The sequence below is a fragment of the Octodon degus genome, unplaced genomic scaffold (genome assembly GCF_000260255.1).
Source record: "Octodon degus isolate 3935 unplaced genomic scaffold, OctDeg1.0 scaffold00195, whole genome shotgun sequence".
Classification (NCBI taxonomy): domain Eukaryota; kingdom Metazoa; phylum Chordata; class Mammalia; order Rodentia; family Octodontidae; genus Octodon; species Octodon degus.
Genome location: NW_004524771.1, coordinates 1,254,005 through 1,274,208, shown reverse-complemented (window position 1 = coordinate 1,274,208; position 20,204 = coordinate 1,254,005). Strand labels below are relative to the sequence as shown.

Below are 20,204 nucleotides of genomic sequence, written 5' to 3'. Positions count from 1 at the left end.
TCTCCCCTGGCTCTCTGCAGGGTACTACAGATCTTTTGGTAAAGCACACAGAACAACCTGTACCCGTCAGAAAAAATGTTTAAAAATAAGTATGATAAGTGTGACAGCAACAAGCAAGTGAGGTTGGGTACCAGACATCTATGGGCTACATCCTAGGAACTGAAGACAGACTGGTCAGCAAAGGCACAAGTGGCATCAGGCACCTGGGACAGAGGACGAGGTCTCTGCGGCCAAGCAAGCTGCCCTGAGAGGCACAAGAGCCCCAGGGTGAGCCCAAGGTGTCTGAATCACTTTTCTTCTCTTTGCAGGACAGTACCTCAGAGGATGTGGAGCCATTTTTGGAAAGTGTCAACACAGGGGCTGTTCGTGGCCATGTTCTGGCCCCTCATTCCTCAGTTTGTTTGCAATTGTTTGTTTTATTGGGCCCTGTACTTCAACCCAATTATTAACATTGATCTTGTAGTCAAGGAAGTTCGACGGCTGGAAACCCAAGTATTGTGACTGGCGCTGCCCCAGCTCCAAGAGACTCCTCTCAGACCTCCCAGAGCAGGGAGTGACCAAGTGGACTTCCTGTTTTCTATCCCAGTAAACAAGGTGCTGCTTTGTATGTCAAAGGCTTCAATCAGGTCCTCTCTCCTGCCATGGCTCTGCAGTGACAGACTGATAACCAGTACAAGGAGCACTCTCTGTTCAGCCCACAGCAGACGCACTTCCCACCCAGGCCCCTCTTCACAAGATCCTGGGAAGCTCAGGCCTGATGGCTGGCAGGACTCGGGGTCCTTGGATGACACAGTGTAGGTGACGTTCAGAGGCCTCACATCAGCAGGCCTTTCTGCTCTGCCCTCCGTAACTGACAGGCTCCAAGGGCCTAAGACCAGGATTGTTGGGGCTGGGCCTGTCCTGTATAAGTCAAGTTTAGGAAAACAGCGATTAAAATTTTGTCATAGGCCTAGATTGTTACACACAAAAGTATAGAGGAAAACCCAGAATTTGATTGTCAGTTCTCTCCTGTTGCGTAGTTGTTAGGCTTTGGAGTGAAGCTCACAAAGGATTCAGCTTGAGATGAGAATGATTGTGAACTCGTCCTCACTGTTTGCTGTTGTGCAATCACTGAAAGTTTAGAGGGATTGAGTGGGATGCCATGCAATTCGTGGGGTGTAATTCCTGTCAGACTAAGCCGCATCAGGCCACGTAAAAGCATTTTGGAGTGCTGTTGTTTTGTTTTCAAAAATTTAATTTGTAAAATAAATCTGAAAGTTTTTGTTCAAGGAAGCATTTTATAAATTGACCGCACACTGTATAATCTTTATTGCTCTGTCCTGCTGTATAAACACAGGTATAATTACACCCACCCATACTGTAATGATAAACAGCAGGATGAAGGACAGCTTTTCATTTCCACCTAGTGTGAAACAGCATTATGCAGTGTGATCTTGTCAAGATTGGCCTGCTAAGATAAGTCTGCCTCCAAAGTGTGTGACTCCATGAACCATTCATTAACACTTTGTATCTGTGTATGCAGATCTCACTCAAACTTTACATCTGGAAGTTTGAAGAAATTACTTGAAATAAAAATTTTTATACAAAACTTTTATAGAGGGGGAAAAACTGTTTGAAAAATACAAAAAAATAATCAGAGTTACCAGTTTTAATCTACTGGTCAGACTCAAGCTTCCAGCTCCATGTTGGTGTCAGGCCAGTGGACAACCCTGAGGGCTCTTCAGTAAAGAGGAGAATTCTTTATTCTCTGCTTATCAGGTTCTGGGGATGCCTCACTTTACGTGTGTTAAGACGGATGCCCTACCAGAGAAAATGTTCTTTGGACAGAGACACTTTGTGCACGCCTGGTCTCAGACCCTGTGCTGTTACTTAGATAGACTTTCCTGGCTGTCAGAGGTCACAGAGCTGGCACTGGCTACAAGCATGCACCTGGGCCTAGGGCCCACATGGCTAGACTCCTAGAGACACCAGAGTCCTTGCCCAGCCCTGTGGCCTCCCATCTTCCCCTCCTACTCCCACACCCAGCTTCAAAGATGAGTAATACCTAGGTGCTTCAGAAAGGACCATGAAGGAGACTTGGCTGCAGCTAGAGCACACAGGCGCACATGTGCTCATTCCTTACTGCCAGGAGGGCCTGGCATTCAGATGAGGCGCCAAGGTGCCTCACCTCCCTGATGCTCATACTGACAAAGGCGAACTTGAGGCGTCCAAAGGAGTGTCCATGCACACCATGACAGAGAACACTATTTCTCTAAATCCAGGCCAGGAAGCAAAAAGGTGTGTGTGTGTGTGGGGGGGATATTTATAAATGTCTTTATCATAACAACTGATAAAAACAGAAGTGTGTCCAATAAAGAAAAGTTGATCTATAAAATGTCAAAGCTAGGCATGTTAGTACGTGCCTATAGTCAAATTCAAGGTCAGCCTGTGAGACTACATAGTGAGACCCTATCTTAGAGAAACAAAATTCATGGCGTCACCTCAAAAACTACTCCATTGTGTTATTAAAAAGTAATAAGGACTGATGGCAACACACAGTGATGCCAGCAGTGATTATTCTGGATGGTGGGAACTTTTTTTTACCCCTGCGTTATGTTGTGTATTTCATTTTCTGTCTGTCTGTGTCTGTCTGTGTCTCTCAAGCCCAGGAAGCACAGGTGTTTTTTCTTTTCAAGAAGGAACCTTACTGTGTTGCCCAGGCTGGCCTCCAAGGGTCCTCAGTAGCTAGGACTATAGATGTGTGCCTTCCCAACCAGAATTTTTTTGTTTGAGACAGTGTCTTGCTATGTAACTCAGACTGGCCTTGAACTCACTATACAGCCCTGGCTGGCCTCAAACACCTGATCTTCCACCTCACCCCAAGTACAGGGATTATAGGTCTGTACCCAGCTAAGAATACTCTTCAGTGAATTAACACATTAGACTCGACCTTTACGAACATGGATGTTGTGTGACTGTCTTGTTTATTGCCACAACCTAGAATCTGCTACATGGCATTTGTTCACATTTGACCCAGCGGCCATCAGGAGCAGGTTAGAAGACAAAGCCCACCTTTTAATAAAGGTTGAACCTCAAACATGATACTAAGGCCAGGTACACGCACATGTATGAGAGCCTGTGTGGTTGTGGTGTATGCCTATAATCCCAGCACTGGGAAGGCTGAGGCAGGAGGATTATGGGTTTAAAACCAGTTCAGGGTACAAAGAGAGTTTAAGGTCAGCCTGGATAATATAATAAAATCCTGTCTCATTAAAAAAAAAATTGATCTAAGGTGTAGTGTTGCATGCCAGTAATCCAGCATTCTGGGAAGCTGAGACAGGATCACAGCATCCAGCTGGGCCGGGGAGATGGCTCAGTAGAATAAGCACTTCCCTGGCAAGTGCAAGGGCCTAAGTTCAATCCCCGGTTCCGCCAAAAACACACACAACATCCAGCTCACCTTTGGTGACTTAACAAGCTTCTATCTCAAAAAGGAGACAGGGACATTGCATGAAGGCGCTAGGTTTGGTCTCCAGTACCACAAATAAATGAAAATACTAAAATAATCTTGAGACCTTCTGAGACCAGAAATAGTGTGGGAGACATTCTGGCCTTGGATGGGCAAGCATGCCTTCTGGCTCTTGGAAACCACAAGACCATCCTCTCACTATTTCTTTCATATCTTGACATGAGCCTCAGAAATATGATCTCAGTTTAACCTCAACATCCTGACATGAGCCTAAAACGTGTGCTCCTGTCCTCATACCTTGAGTTCCCTCCTGAGTCCGAGGAGCATGCGCAGTAACAGCTTCATGGTACAGGAAAGGAATCCCACAGTGGGCATCATTAGCCCTGCAGCATTGGCGCCCCCTGTGGGCTGTGACAGCCATGCTGGGTATCCCCCAGCCCATGCAATACCACTAACCCCTTCTGATGGGAGAGTGGAGACCCACAGTTGATTGGAAAGAAGTCCAGTCAGTTTTGCCACCCTTGACTATACCCCAAATTCTATGAGATAAGAAGCCAGCCCTGGAACTCAGGTTGTCATTTCTGGCCCGCTCTCCCCTCCATTGTTGAGGGCAGACTCCTACTTGATGCTGCCATTTCTGGGTGCTGCTGGCTTGGACTCTCAAGTGTATTTTTTTTATTTAGGATTTTTTTTTTGTTTTTAATTTTTATTTTTTCCCTGCCCTCCAAATGTACTTTAACCTCAAACCTAAAGCCAGTTGAGACCACTCTGAGGCAAACTCACTTGAGCTTTCTCATCGACCTACTTGTGTTCCTTTAATAAATTTTGGCCTTTCTTACTGTTTCTGTGTGCCCTGCTCAATTCTTTGTTCAAGACACAAAGAACCTGGCTATCGGGTGAGACTGACACAACCATCTGTAGCACTGTGACCTTCATCCAACTGGAAGCCAGTTCCAGGACGGAGTGAAAAACCAAACTAGTCTTGCAGCTTGACCACTTGGCCTTAGTTGCCTCCTGCAAAAAACTGAATGCTGTTGTTCATCAGTGAAAAGGAGCTTTATTTCTTTGTGCAAATGAACATTTCTTGTCAGGCCAGTCAGTTACAAGAAGGAGACTCCTCCCCACATAAAAAGCGAGGGTAGAGAAAATACTTGAAGTTGTATTCAGCCTCGGAGAAGCAGTTAGCAATGTTCTTGTCACACTCACATAGGAGTTCTTGGCATTTGTTCTCTGCAGGTCCTAGAAGAAGTGAGGAAACAGGTTAGAGCAGGGACATGCAGAAAGTCCAGGGTAAATGTCAGAGAAGCCAGTCCAAAGCTGGAGGCCGGACAAGTCATGAATTGTATTTGTTACACTTGAGATCACCATGTGCTGTCCATCGACATGACCACAGGAGCTGTCAGCTTTAGGGAAAAGGAATGAAGGGACCAGGGTCTAAAGCACACAAACTTTTGATTTCTGTGTCAAGGTTATTGTTTCATTTAGATAAAAAGACAATAGGCTCAGGGCAGCCATCTGGGTTTGCAATGCCTGCTCTGCCACTATTGAGCTTTGTTATTGCCTTTGTCTGCTGGCTGTCTGTCTCTGTCTCTCTCTCTCTCTCTCTCTCTCTCTCTCTCTCTCTCTCTCTCTCTCTCTCTCTCCAGGTTGCCACCTAGTTCACGCTGGCCATGGACTTGCTATGCAGCCTAGGCTGCCCTCAATCTTATAGCAGTTTTCCTGCCTCAGCCTCCCAAGTACTAGGATTATAGGCATGTACTGCCATGCTGAGTTCACCTATCCTTTGTGAGGCTGAGTCCTCCCATAAAATGGGGACACTGCTGGGATGTGACTCAAAAGTAGACTTTGCCTAGTATTCTCCTGGCTGTGGCTTCATTGTCCGGCACTGAGGAACAAAAGTTAATAAACAAAAAGGAAGCATTCTTTACTTTGCCCGTTATTGAGCAGCCAGGGTGAGAAGATGATGGAATTCCCCCACAGAGGCTTAGCACAGGACACAGCCTCGGTCTGCGCCGGCCCCCACCTGTGTTTCTCAGCCCCCTTCAGGTCTCCTCTAGGTGCTCCTTTGAGAAAAGCAGAGTAGGGCTGGGGGTAGCTCAGTGGTAGAGCATTCTCCTAGCTCACATAAGGCCCTGGGGTCCAGCCCCAGCACTGCAAGCAAAGAATGGCAGCTTGTCTTAGTAAAAACTGTGTAGTAACAACTGGGTTCTCCTGCATGTGTGTCACAGACAAAGGGCTGCCACTTACAGATCAGTATCCTTTGGCTTGAAAATTCTAGTACTCCATAGAAAGCCTCATTTGTGTGGCTCAGATTCTGTAGTCTTCAGGTCATATATTTGTCAGTCAGTGGGCTCAGCAGCACCAAAAGGGGACAGAGTGGTAGGTGAGGGACTGACTCAGGCCATTCTGAGTGTCATCCCTCCCGGCCCTGTCATGAGCTGAGCTGGTTAAAGGAGTTAATCTGCATGGTTATACATAGGGCTTCCCAAACTTGGGCAGGGCAAAGGCAGCATCAAGACTACTAAAATCCCCCTCCTCTTCATTTGTTCATTCCTTCACTCATTTGTTTATTTATTTGCAGTGCTTTGGCTTGAACCCAGAATCTCACACCTGGAAGTCTGTGTTCTATCACTCAGCTGCCTTACTAGTCCCTCTCACTTATAATAGGTATTATTAAAGAAATAAATGACACTAAATAAAGCCTATCCCTGCCATAAGTGGAAAACCAAAGTCTTATACTATAAGAAACAAAAATATACTAAGCAGCAGGGTATGATACCTCATATCTATAATCCCCAGCACTCTGGGGAGGCTGAGGCAGGAGGATCACAAGTTTTAGTCCAAGCAGGACAATTTAGTGACTTGAACAGACTTTGTACCAAAATTTAAACATTTTTTAAAAAGCTAGAGATGTAGTTCAGGTCTTGAATTCTATCCCTTGCATCCCTTTACCCCCTCCCCCTCATGAAGTATAATTTCAATAACAAAAACAAGAGCCAGGGGGCTTGGGAGATAGCTCAGCAGCATAAGCACCTGCCTGGCAAGCACAAGGTCCTAAATTCAATCCCTGGTACCACATGCCATGCCGGCCCCAGATCTGGACATGGTGGCACATGCCTGTAATCCCAGCACTCAGGAAGCTGAGAGAGGAGGATCAGTATGAGTCCAAACTGCATAGTGAGACCCTGTATCATTAAAGGAAAAACAAAAACAGTCAGGCATAGTGATGTACACCTGTAATCTTGACACTTGGGAGGCTGAGGTATGAGGATCACTGTGAGTTTGAGAACAGCTTGAGCTACATAGTGAATTTACAGCTAGCCTGAACAACATGGTGAGACATGTCTCCAAAAACAATAACAATGAAGACCAATCCAGATAAAATTCTACAGAAATCACTTGGGAGGCTGACTCAGGATTGTTGTGAGTTCGAGACTAGCCTGGGTATAGAGTGAGCTGAACTGTAGAGTGAGATCCTGTCTCAAAAAGGCAACCAAAAAAAGAAAAAAAAAAAAAAAAAACCAACCAAACAGGAAGGAAGGAAGGAAAAGGAAAGGAAAGGAAAAGAAAGAAAGATCTAGTGAGATGCTCATGCCTCCTTGTAGGGTGTGAGCCTCCAAATCAGTGTCTTGATTTAAAAACAAGAGAAAGATGAGCAAGCAGAAGGGAGGTTAGCGCCTCCAATAGCATGTCACAGTGCATATACTTTCTCTTTCTCTTGTGAAAATTAACACAAGATTGAAAGCAAAGAATCTCACTTCACTTTTAAGCTTCTCCCACTCTTAAAGCACTAGAAGCTTGAGGCGCCAGCCTGGGCAGTTTAATGACTTAGCAAGAGCTTGTCTCAAAAATAATTTAAAAAATTACAAGAGGCTGGGGATAAAGCTTGGTGTAAAGAGCCTGAGTTCAATCTCTTGAACTGCAAAAACAAAAATTTTAAAAAGGAGCTGGGTATGGTGGTGCACCCTGTAATATCAGCACTTAGGAGGCAGAAGGGAGAAGACCATGAGGGTTTTTGGTTGGTTGGTTTGTTTTTTGTTTTTAACATGGTCTCACTATGCAGTTTAGACTCATAGTGATCCTCCTGTCTCAGCCTCCCCAGTGCTGGGATTACAGGTGTGTGTCACCACACCCCATTTCAGGGCCAGCATGGCATGGGGTACCGGGGATTGAACTCCAGTCCTTGCACTTGCCAGTTATCACCCCAGCCCCAAGATCATGAGTTTGAGGTCAGTCTGAGTTATATAGTGAGACTGTCTCAAAAACAAGAACAACAATAATTACTATTCCTGCTTTAAAAAAAATTAAGTCAAAATCCCTGTAATATAAAATTTACCACTTTGTCAGTACTGTTTAGTACATTTATAGTGCTATGCATTTATCTACTTCTAAGACATTTCTATCAATTCAAAAGAAATCCTGTACTTAGGAAACAGTCACTCCTCGCTGCCCTTGCTTGAGCCAGAGTCCCTGGCCGCCAACAGTCTGCCTGCCATCCACAGGGACCTGCCATCCACAGGCAAGTGGATTATAGGCTCCATCTCACAGTGGAGTCCTAAGACCTTTTGGCAGGCAGATGCTATGTTCCTGAGCTGTCTCCCCAGCCTTAAGAAGACCTTTTGGCCCTAGTGTTTTCAGGCTCAGCACCACATTCTTAAGCTTCATCCATGTGAGAGTAGGGCTATTTCACTTGCTTATTGACATAGTACTTAGAAAGTACTTGCACAGGCACTATTATCTCTCTCTCTCTCTCTCTCTCTCTCTCTCTCTCTCTCTCCACACACACACAGCCTCATACAAACTAGGTGAATGCTCTACCCACTGAGCAAAATCTAACATGGGACCCTAGTACAGGGTAAATTCCCAGTAATACTTGCTGAGTGAATTCACAAATGCCATGCTTTATTTCCAATACTCACTCAAACCCAATAACTGCATTTTATTATTCCCATTTTACAGATAAAAAAGCAAGGTTCAGAGTTCTCCAGTTACTTGGCCAAGTTCATTGAGTTGGAAAAGGGTGGACCGAAATCTTATCCAAGGATCTCCTTCAAGTTATTTAGAAGTATTGTAGGCTGAACCTATAAATATCATAGGCATGGCTGCGCCCTCAGAAGCCAGAGCAAAAGACAACTGTGGCTGGAGGTGCATTCCCTGAAGGTCAGGCTGTAGGATACAGCAAGGGCTACACCCACATACTTCCCCTAGGGATGAATGCAATAATTGATAGGCATCAGTCACCCTGGGTGGAGGACAGAAACATCTGTAGCTCATCCCTTCCAGCAAAGTCCTCCTAGGCCCACGTGCGCTGGCTATGTGACTTGCTTCCCCATGTGACCCCCACTTAACCAATACTTTTAGGCAACTATACTCATAGTCTTAGTGGTTGACCATAGTCTTGTCCTACCTTATACCTACCTTGTGATTTTCCATTGGCTCAATAGTATCTAAGTGGTTGTATTTGTAATCCTACCAGTTAACCTTAACTTTATCCCACCTTATACCCACCTCACCTCTTGGTTTTACTCCACAACTTGCCCCTGAGAAGTAGGCTCATGTGATCAATATCACCTAAGCAACTATACTCATACTCTTCTTTGTTGACCTTAGTTTTGTCCCACTTCACACCCGCCTTGTGATCCTTCACTGGATCAATGTTACCTAAGCAACTACAGTTTGGGAGTTACAATATTTCCCTTATATTATTTAGATTATTTGGAGGTCCAGTAGCACCCCTATACCACCCTGATCCTATTCTTCCTGAGCAAGAAAGAGTCTTTCAAAAGCATGACTTAGACTCCCTGATCCCTATTTTTAGGAATTCAAAGGAACCATGTTGTTCAAGAAAAATAAAAATCTAAAAGGAAAAATAGCTCCAGTGGGTTAAGCTTAAAATTAAAGACAGCTAGTAAATATGATTACAGGCTCAAATTTTTTAAAAAATTGTTTGTCAGGTCCATAAATGGAAAATGGGACAAACCTGTAATTAAATAAACAACCATGTTTAGAATATCTCCAAACAGAGTAAGAACATATTCTTAGCCCCAAAATGTCTAATAGATACCTTGGTTCATTGCATTTGCTTCAGGGAGGACAGTTCTGTAAACAGGTGCAGACTAAACCAGCAAACACCACCAACACTTCCTAAACATGACTTTCCCATGGGTGGGAGCAGTGGAACACACCAAGCGATGGGGAGGGGAAAGATCTCCAGTAGACCTCCCCACAAGGCCCATCCTACCTCCTCTTTGACATGCCAGAAACAGGCAGTCTGGGGACAGTCACTCCCTCTCCCCAGGCCTCAGTTTCCCTGGCTCTAAATGAGACAGTTGGATAAGATGATGCCTCGGGCATCCTCTTATGCCAGCTCCTCATTGTAAAATCACCCTCACCTTCCCTACTCCAGGACAGGCCCAGTCTTCAGAAGCTGCGGTTTAGTGGACACTTACACAGTAAGTAGACAGAAGGAGTAGGAAAGGAAGGGAATACCCACCTCCAGTCTATCTAGGACTAAATGATGTTAAATAAAGTTACCAAGACTACCCAAAGGAGATAGAAGAGACTATTCAGCAAAGGATGCTGGGACAACTGTCTATTCACAAAGAATAAAATTAGCCCCCTTCATTTCATTTATAAAAATTAAATCAAAGTGGGCCAATAATTGGGGTATTGTGCTGTACACTTGTAATCCCAGCAGTGTGGGAGGCTGAGGCAGGAGGGTTGCAAGTTCAAGTCCAGCCTGTGTAATTTTGTGAAACTTTATCTCAAAATAAATAATTTTAAAAGGGCTGGGAGCCGCTTATGGTAGCACATACTTATAATCTCAGCACCTTGAGAAACTGAGGCAGGAGAATCACAGGTTCAAGCCCAGCTTAGGCAATTTAGCAATTTAACATGACTCTGTCTAAATCTAAGAGTTAAAACTATTAGGATAAAACATAGAAGTAACTCTCGGATTTGGCTATGGATTTTTAGACGAAAAATCAAAAATAAGAGCAATGATAGATAAAATAGATAAATTAGTTTTTAAAAATTTTTAAAAAGCACATCAAGATTGTTTATGAAAACAATCTATGGAATGGGAGAAAACATTTGCAAATCACAGATCTGACACAAATTCAGAATTCAGGGTATGAAAAACTTACAATCCACCACAAAACAATACAATAAAGATGGGCAAAGCACCTGAACAGATGTTTCTTCAAAGAAGACATAAAAATGGTGAAGAAGCATGTAAACACACTCAACATCCCAGTCATTAGAGCACAGCAGCCACTCTGGTGGCTGAGCCAGGAGGATAGCACTTCAAGGCCGCCCAGGCCTACATGTGAAAACTTGTCTCAAAACAAAATTAAAAGGACTGGGAGGGTAACTCAATGACAGAGCCCTTCTTCAGCATGTGCAAGGACCAGGGTTCGATCCCTAGCAATGCAAAAAGAAAAGGAAAGAAGGAAGAGAGGGAGGGAGGCAGGACAGAAAGGAATGTAAAATGATCTCTGTACTGTGAAAAACAGCTTTGTGCTTCCTCAAACAAGAGCCTGTAACCAAGCATGCCCACTGGTGGGTGTAGACACCAACTAACTGAAAATAGGTACTCTAATGTTTTTATGAATGTTCTTGCCACCTGTAGGCATAGTAGTGCACAAAAGGTGAAAACAATTCAATTATCCATCTTCACATGAATGAATAAGCGAAACGTGCCCAATCCAAACAATGGAATGAAAATTGCTCATAAAAGGAATGAAGCTGAGCATGCTGGTACATGCCTATAGTTCCAACTCCTTGAGAGGCTGAGGCAGGAACACCTCAAGTTTGGGGCTGGTCTGTGCAATTTAGAAACACTTTGCTTCAAAAATGAAAAAGGAAGGGGGCCGGGGAGATGGCTCAGTAGAATAAGCGCTTGACTGGCAAACGCAAGGATCTGAGTTCAATTCCTGGTTCCGCAAAAAAAAAGAAAAAAAAGAAAAAGGGAGCTAGGGAGATGGCTCAGTAGAATAAGTGATTGCCTGGCAAGTGTAAGGGCCTGAATTCAATCCTCAGTTCCTGCTTAACGAAGCAACAATACACGGTACAGAACAGATGAAGTTAAAAAACACGAAGCTAAGCAGAAGAAAGCAGACATAGAAGACCACATAGCGTATGATTCTACTTACATGAAATCTCTAGATTTAGTAAATTCAGAAAGAAAAACCTCATGTGTAAAGTTGCAGGCTGCTGGTGGGAGGGAGGAATAGGGGAACGGGAACGGGGCAGGAGAAGCCGCACACTAAAGGCACCCTGCCTCAGGTAAATTTAAAAGCAGGGATATAATTTTCCCCGAAAAGCACTGGGATATAGTTTGCAGTTTCAGCTGTACTATTATCCCAGCATTCAGGAGGCTGAGTCTGGAGGATCCCTACAAGTTTGAGGACAGCCTGGGTTACACAGTGCATTCAAGGCCAGACTAAACTAGCTTTGAGACCTTCTCTCAAAACAAACCAACAAACAAACTCCTCTTCTTACTGCTTTATATAAAAACCAGTAAAGTTGCTATGGGGGACGCAACATATTTTAACTGCAGTCTGTTTCATTTTAACTTTAGAAGTAGTTGGTTATGTACAATGTACACTATAGTGTTAGATGTATTGTCGGGCAATCATCTTCAATATATACATATTTCTTGCAGTCTAAGATGAATAGTAAATAGACAGATACACAGGTTTTTCTTCTTTTCTTTTCTTTTCTTTCTTTCTTTCTTTCTTTCTTTCTTTCTTTCTTTCTTTCTTTCTTTCTTTCTTTCTTTTTTGTGGAACCGGGGATTGAACTCAGACCCTTGAGCTTGCCAGGGAAGCGCTTATTTCTACTGAGCCATCTCCCCGGCCCTCTCCTTTTCTTTTTTAAAAATGGAATCCCACACTTTATTTCTGCTCTTCCCAAGACTCCAAAGAGGCTTTAATTTGTTACCTACAACTATAATCTTTATTTTCTTTAAATTAATTTTTATTAGTACTTTTTTTAGGCAGAATTAGATGCAGGTGCAGATCCCTTCCTGGATAAGACTAAGAACTAGAGCATCTCTGTTTTAAAAGGAATCAAAGCTGGGGCTGTCACTCAGTGGTGGAGCTCGTTGCTAGCATGGGTGAGGTCCTGGGTTCCATCCCCAGAGCCACAGACAAATCATTAATTAAAATAAATAGAAGTCAGTCAATATTAGAAATCTGTGAAAGCTGAAGGAGCATGGAACTGAGACTTTTTCTCCACACAGTTAGAAGGATTGAAAGAGGAATAACCTCTTCTGCTCGGGGGTCCGGGTCGGTTAGAGCTACCCTCACCACTCCCCTGAATCCTGAACATCGTGGAGTGTCCCTGTGCCGCCCCCCCCCCCCCCGAGGTCTGTGCTGGGTCTACCACTGCAGGCCATGCAGTGCATGAAGCACCACCTCGTGGTCCTGTCCTCCTCACAGCACAAAGACTTGATTTCTGAGCTCAACTTATTAATGAAAAAACTGAGGCTTAGAGAGGTGGGGACAGGCTACATTCACACAGCTAGAAATGAACTATGGCAGGATCGGAATCACTGAGTCATTGAGAGGCAGGCCAGGGTTTGCCAACTCAGGAGTCCCTGGGGCAGGCAGCCTTTTTTTTTTTTTTTTTTTTTTGGTGGAACTGGGGATTGAACTCAGGCCCTTGCGCTTGCCAGGGAAGCGCTTATTCCACTGAGCCATCTCCCCAGCCCCAAGGCAGCCTTCACGAAGGACATAAAACACAGCCTGAAGCTCAACTTGCAATATGATCATCCTACTTTTAATAAAGGAGGGCAGAGTGGTTAGGGAAGGGGAAGGGATTTCCTGGGGTCTAAGCTGGTAAGTGGTGGGGAAGCCCCCGTGAGTCTCCCCTGGCTCAGGCCTAGGAAGGAAGACCAGTGAAATGAACACTCAGGGCTTGGGCTCCATCCGAGTTTCTTTTCCACCCCAAGCACACTAGGCTAGGACCCAGCGAGGACTCCAGACCTCCCAGCACAGAGTATCTGGGTTAGTGCCTCAGAGCCACAGCCCAGGGGGGCCCTCACACCGTGCCAAGGTCGTCCACCCAGCCAAACATGGTGTATTTCATTTTATTTGGAAACATTGCAAGGTAAGTGATAGGATCAGTGCTCTTCACCCTTAAAAGCTTCATGCTGTGTTTTCTTTTCCTAACATTTAACTTGCAAATAATTCGTGAAGATATTTTCTTTGTAAAACAGAAACATATAGAGGTCACAAAACTGCTTCTACCACTGCTTCCCTCAGCTGCTTTTGTCCCTAGCAACACTTAGGAACATCCTCAGTTCAGAGCGTATCCTTACACAGCCTTTCTGAGCTTTGTCTTCTTTTTCTTTATTTACTGAGGCAGTCTTGTTATGTAGTTGAGGCTGGCTTTGCGCTCGCTATGTATCCCAGACTGGCCTCAGACTGGGAATGCCTCAACCTCCTGCCTCAGCCTCCTGAGCACTGGGATCACAGGCTTGTACCACCATACCTGGCTTTTTATGTTAATATTAGCTACAGAAAGTAGTCCGGTACCATTTTGCAACTTTCTGTTATTTGTTAAATACAAATAATGCTGTATGGAAGAGTAATTCTGCAGTTTATGTGTTGTTTTGCAGTGCTGGGGACTGAACTCAGGGCTTTGTGCATTCTAGCAAGTATTCTACCTCTCAGACCTACATCCTCAGCCCTTAGTTTTAAAATTATTTACCTCGACAGGGTCCCATTAAATTGCCCTCTAGCCTCAAACTTTCTGCCTCAGCCTCCGAAAGAGCTGGAATTGTGGTGTGAGTCTCTGCATCAGGTGCAGTTTGTTCATACACATCTTTCTTTCCATGTGAGCACTCTTTGCCAGGCATGTAGGATATTCCATAGCATGGTTAGATCATGGGTTTATTTCCCAGACCCCTGGTGATGGGCTTTTAGGCTGTTTATACATGGAGTCATGTATAAACTATTTTATCCAGTCCCCAAAGAAATGTTTTGGAGTGTGTGTGTGTGTGTGTGTGTGTGTGTGTGTGTGTGTGTGTGTTTCAAGTGTGTGAATGATCATTAAGATAAATCCAAAGGGTGTTCCCTGCCATGTTATTACAGTAAGGGCACCGGTGTCATCAGGCTTTCCCAGGACATTCCTGGCCCCCTGGGGTTGACATACATGCAGTACTGGGGACTCACCACACTGGACCTGGTTATCAACACACTCCCAGGAGTAGCGGTCCATCTTGGGGCTGCAGCCAGCTTCCTCAGCACGAGTGTAGCAGCAGTCATGGTAGTGGCAGCACCTGTGGGTGTCATATGGGCAGGTGGGTCACTCTCCTGGCTGTCCTCCCTTGCTGGAATGATGGGGGAGGAAAGACCTCCCAGGAGCTTATGTCCTCTGCTTAAAGTTTTGTCCTTGAAATCCCAACCTTTGTGCCTATGTGCCCTGCACAGCCCCCATCTCAGGCCATGCAGGAGGTGGTCTGCCACTGCCTGCCTCACTCCGAGGCTCTGAGTTCCAGCTACCAGGCCTCTTCTGTTCCTGGAATGAGTCATGAGCCTTTGATTCTGTCCATGTGGGACTCTCTGCCTGGGACAACTGAGATGGGTCCCCATCCCCATCTGGGGATGTCTTCCAGGCCTTCCCAGCCTGCAACAGTCTCATTGTTACACCAGCTCCTGAAACAGGATCTCCCCACGGGCATCTCACAATAAGGCCTCAATAAACCTTTACTGTTCAACAGCTCCCTAAAGAGCACTCAGGGGCTGGAGAGATGGCTCAATGGTCTAAAGCACCTGCTTGGAACAAGCTTGGCAAAGCACAGGGACCACGGTTTGATCCCCCAGCACCACATGCCGGCCAGCCACGCCCCCTGGTGGGCTGAGCTGGCCACACACACACACACACACACACACTAAATAAATGTTAAAAAAAAGAGCACTCATACCTGTTATTCTTCATTCATTCATTCATTCATTCATTCATTCATTCATTCCTTGAGATTCTCCCCATCTGCCACCAGCCCCACTCCCCTGAACCCTCAACAGAGTGTGTCAGAGTGGCCAGTCAGCTGTTGCCCCAATTTCAGGAAGCCCCCAGCCTGGGAAAGAGACAGGCAGGCCACCAGACACATGTGTGGTGAGAAGTGCTGGGATGCAGGGGACACTGGGAGCCCACAGGAGGTGGCAGACCCAAGGAGGCTTTAGGAAAGACTGCGGAAGTGCATGGGTGGTAGTGAGTCCTCCCAAGGCTAAGGGGAAAGTCATGCCTCTTGGGGACAATCACATCTGAGATAGTCATGAGGAGGCCACATAGTTCTGTAGGAAATCATAAACAAACAAATTCCTGCGACCTTTTACTCATCAAGAGTATGATTTGTATTTTCTCCTAAGGCAGTTAATGACTTAAAAGTGACTCATTAAAAACCATGACTCTTCAGTTGAGCCTACAGATGCCCAAAAGGTATCTCACAGTAGAACAAAGCTCGATTTTCCTTTTGTAAAACTCTGGGTTTCTTAGCTCTAAATTTACATATGCAATCTCATCCCCCTGAAGGACTGAGAGACTTAGAGGGATGTCCAGATCTCTACTGCCCAACATCTGCGGTCATTTTAGAGCATCCCAAGACTGGAACTGCCCCACAAGTCACAAAGACTCAAGCTGAGCTATGGTACCAGGACTGAGACTGCGGCTTCCCCGACACCAGACCACAGCAGCCACCCCATAAAACTGGCTTCTCAGATCCAGGGACGTCCTCCTCTAGCTATAACCCAGCCTGGAGCTCTCTCCTCATCTTTTAACCTTTCAGTTAAGACTCTTTTCCTGCAAATTTGTGCTTTATTTATTTTTTTTATTTGCACTATCACTCAAGGCAGAGGTTGTACATGTGAGTCCAGCCAGGTCACATGGGTTCAAATCCCAGCTCCCATACCTTGCACTCTGTGCAGCCCCAGACAAGAAACTTAATAGCTCTGAGCCTCAGTCTCCCTGTCTATGAAATAGAGTTGTTGTGCAGGGATCCTCAGAGCAGTTCTATGCAAGTCTTGTTATCTTTATATTATTTTTCAGGTGGCATAAAACCCCATGGCCAGGTCAGAGGCAGCTGGGGCCAGATGTGTCTGAGCGTGTGGTAGTGCTCTCCCAGAGTTCACTGCACTCTGAGGGGACTAAGGCAGGAGCCACACAAGTTGAAGTTCAGCCTGGGCAATTGAATGACTTGCAGAGACCCTGCTTCAAAATGACAAATAAAAATGGGCTGGAGATGTAGCTCAGTAAGAAGGCCTTGAGTTTAAAAAAAAGAAAAGATATTTCTAAGATAGAAACTACCATTATAGGACAGTGTACCAACAACTCTTAGGCCCTTAATCTATTACTCATTAAAATATGATTTGTGTTCTCTTCTGAGGCAGTCAGAGACTTAAAAGCTGCTTTTGCTAAAAACAAAACAAATAAATACAACAAAACTAAAAAGCATGACTCAGTTGGGCCAACAGGTGTCCAGGGGTAACTAAAAGCAGAACAAAGTTTGACCTTTATTTGTATGTCTCTCCCCATTCTTTTTATTAAGTTAATTGGTACGATTTAGACATACATAAAGCTCATATTCATCACAGGGAATTTGTTCCTGTATATGGTATATTTTGATGTCACTTTTTTCTTGTATGTCTCTTATAACTTTAAAATTTGGTCCAGATCCCTCCTCAATCCTGCTGATAGGCATGTTAATCATTTAGGGAGTGTCTGTCTGAAAACTGGTAATACAAGGTTGATTAGCCCTAAATTTACATAGCGTATCTCATCTCTCTTCAAGACTGAGGACATCAAGATAATAGGTTTACACAGGGATAGTGAGCTACTGATGGGCCCCCAGAGGGCCTCATTCATTGCCCTAAACCCATGTCACCTTGGATCCCAGCAGAGCCTCCATAAACTGAGACTTCTCCAAGAAGAAACAGCTACCTCATGGTCCCCTCAAGCAACAAGGACTTCTTGAGCGCCATTGTGCAAAACCAGAACTGAGAGAACGATCAAGCCGACCTTTGCCTACCTCAGCCCCTCTGAAAGAATAGGTCTTGTTGCTTTGCTAATTTGGCTCAAGTGAAGACTCCTCTCCTTGTTTAACTTCTTTCTAACCCTGCCGAATAAATCAGCCTATGCCACTCACTGACATGAAATGCTTTTCTGCTGCAGTGTTAAGAACCTCCCTAGGTTGGATCTCCCTAGGGAGGTCCTTGGCTTCTTGGTCACAAAACCCAGGAGGCCCTCTGCCTGCAGAATGATTCCATAGCATGCTAGGATCTTTCTGGGACAAAGCCTGACTTCAGTTTTGTATGTTTTCTTAGAGTCTCTAACTATTTCAGGGGTTGAGTGGGGCTTCTAGTGTGCGCCCAAGTACATACTTACCAGTCAATGGCATCCTGGGGCTTGCCGTGGCCACCCAGGCCACAAAAACAGCCATATTTAGCATAGAAAATGGGATGTCGGGGTCCAACACAAGACACGGTACTTGCCAGTTCCAATATCCCACGCCGGTACACATGTGACCTTCTGGATGCTGGAGGGTAAACAAAGGTTAGGTCAGGACTCCCCTGGTCCTAGGGAAGGGCACAGGCCTGAGATGGGGCAGGTACTGCAGCCTGGTTGGGTTCAAATCCCACTTCCTAACTGTGTGATGTGGGACAAATTATGAACTTCTTTGTGCCTCAGTTTCCTGATCTGTGAAATGGAGGATAAGGTGACCTAACTCACAGATCAAAGGAGATAGTGCGCACAAAGCTTCTGGCATATAATAAGTCCTAACTGTCATGACTGTTGATCCTCCAGGAAGGGAAAATGAGCCAAAGATCACATAGCATGAGCGATCACACCACCGGGCCTTTGCACGGGCCACTCCTTCTAGTGGAATGCCCTGCTTTCCAACCCTTCCCTGCAAGTCTAGACATACTCACACGGCCAATCACGCACCAAGTGTTTGTGCTGCCTGTGCTGGGTACTTGGGCATCAGAGTTAAACAGTATTTTTCTGTCATCAACGTAGGTGCCTCTGGGGACTTCCCAGTCCCTGGGCCCCATCCCTCTCCCTGCCTCAGAGCCTGTGCCCAAGAACAGCTTCCCTTCAGTCAGGGAGGGCCCCAGCCTAGGTCTAACATCTCTTTGGTTCTTGGCACAGCATAGACACATAGCGGTACCCCATAGTTAGGACTGGGACTCTTGCAGCTGACAGATGAGAAGGAAGAGGCTCCCACAGCCCACAAGTACCTGAGCTGAGGTGTCAACCCAGGCTCTGATTCATAAACCAGTGCTCCTTTCTTCTTCCCTGCTCAGTAATGGCAGGGAAGGAAGAGGCCTGATGGGTACCAGAGCGGACAGACACAGTAGCAGACAGAGATGCATGCCAGAAGTAGGCTGCCCACTGTCCAGGGACTGAGGGCAGTAGAGGTTTGTGCCTGGCATTGGCCAACATGGCTTTTCATAACCTCTCCCCCACCTATTTTTGAGGCACGGGGGGGGTTGAAGCCAAGGCCTTTGCACTGAGTTACACCCCCAGCCCCTTTTTAAAATTTTGTGACATGGCCTTATTAAGTCATTAAATTGCCCAGGTTGTGTCCAAGCCTGTGATTTTCCTGCCTCAGTGTTCCAGAATGCTAGGATTTATAGGTGAGCATCACCGTGACTGGCTCTTTCATCTCTTATTTGAACAGTTCTTTTTTTAAGGAAGCTGGACTAAATGTAAATCCAATTGTTTTTTTTTTTTCCCAGTGGAAAAAAGTAGCTTATATGTGTGTGTGGGTAGAAATGTTTCAAGAGAAAATGTAAAGAAGAAGTTAGGAGTTCCAAATGTCATCTTCCTCTCTGAGTGACTGGTCCTCACTCTCCCAGAAGCCCACATATCTGCCTCAAACCTTGCATAGCTCTCATGAGCTATGGACACTGCTCAGAGGCCCTGCTGCACCCCAAGGCACAGGGAGGGGTCACTGCTACCTCTCCAACCTCCGTGCTCCTGCAGCAGGAATCGTGCACCGTCCTCATAGTTATACCACTGAGCCCTCCGACTTGGGCAGTTCTGGTGCACCTCCTAAGGTCTGTGACCTCTGGGTCCACTGTTGTGGCACACACTCACCTAGGCACACTGCATGAGGCCCCTGTCCCAACACCATCCCTGATACTCTCTGCCTGCTGTCACCCCTACCCCTGACCCAAGCACTCTATCTCAGGGCCTAGGAATAACCAGGCTTTGTGGCCCCAGCACAGAGTGAACACCCATGTTGGGTTTGGAACCAAAGAAAACACTCCCTTTGTGCCAACATAGGCGGGTGGGTCAGGCTGGGTCTGTTTGCTGTCTGTCCTCGGACAGCCTCACAAGCAGACAACCTCTTCTGGAAGTGCTGGGGCTGGTGGGCACCCACTGGCTCCTGGGCTGCATGCATGTGTACATGTACACTTCTGTGCCTGTGTGTGTCTCAGCTTGCCTTGGGGCTGTCCCAAGTGTCCCCTGGTTGTATACACATGTGCTCCCCTGGATGTACCTTTGCTGATCTGCAGCATGGATCCTTGTACAGCCACCTGAGTGGCAGGGAAGGCTGGTCCTGGTCCTGTGCCTGGGTGTCTCTGTGCTTGAGGTGTCCGTATATTGGCTGACTATATTTGTGCTTCCTAGGAATGGGCAGTCACAGGGCACCTCTCTGTGAGAGGGGTCAGGAGAATATGTTATTTGCTCAGTTGCTTCTGTCTCTGCTTCTCCAAAACCCTGGAGTCGGGGCTGGTGAGATGGC

General features: G+C 45.7%; 1 protein-coding gene across 1 annotated transcript in view; it reads right to left on the bottom strand.

The window, feature by feature from the left end:
• Nucleotides 1–4,067: 4,067 nt before the first annotated feature.
• Pla2g10 (phospholipase A2 group X) overlaps nt 4,068–20,204 on the bottom strand; it is a 16,712-nt gene continuing 575 nt past the window's right edge. The window contains exons 2-4 of the mRNA XM_023704392.1: nt 17,837–17,987; nt 14,629–14,735; nt 4,068–4,687 (exon numbers count right to left, since the gene is read on the bottom strand). Coding sequence (XP_023560160.1) covers nt 4,545–4,687; nt 14,629–14,735; nt 17,837–17,987 — 401 coding nt within the window. The 3' untranslated portion in view covers nt 4,068–4,544. The remainder of the gene's footprint in view (nt 4,688–14,628; nt 14,736–17,836; nt 17,988–20,204) is intronic.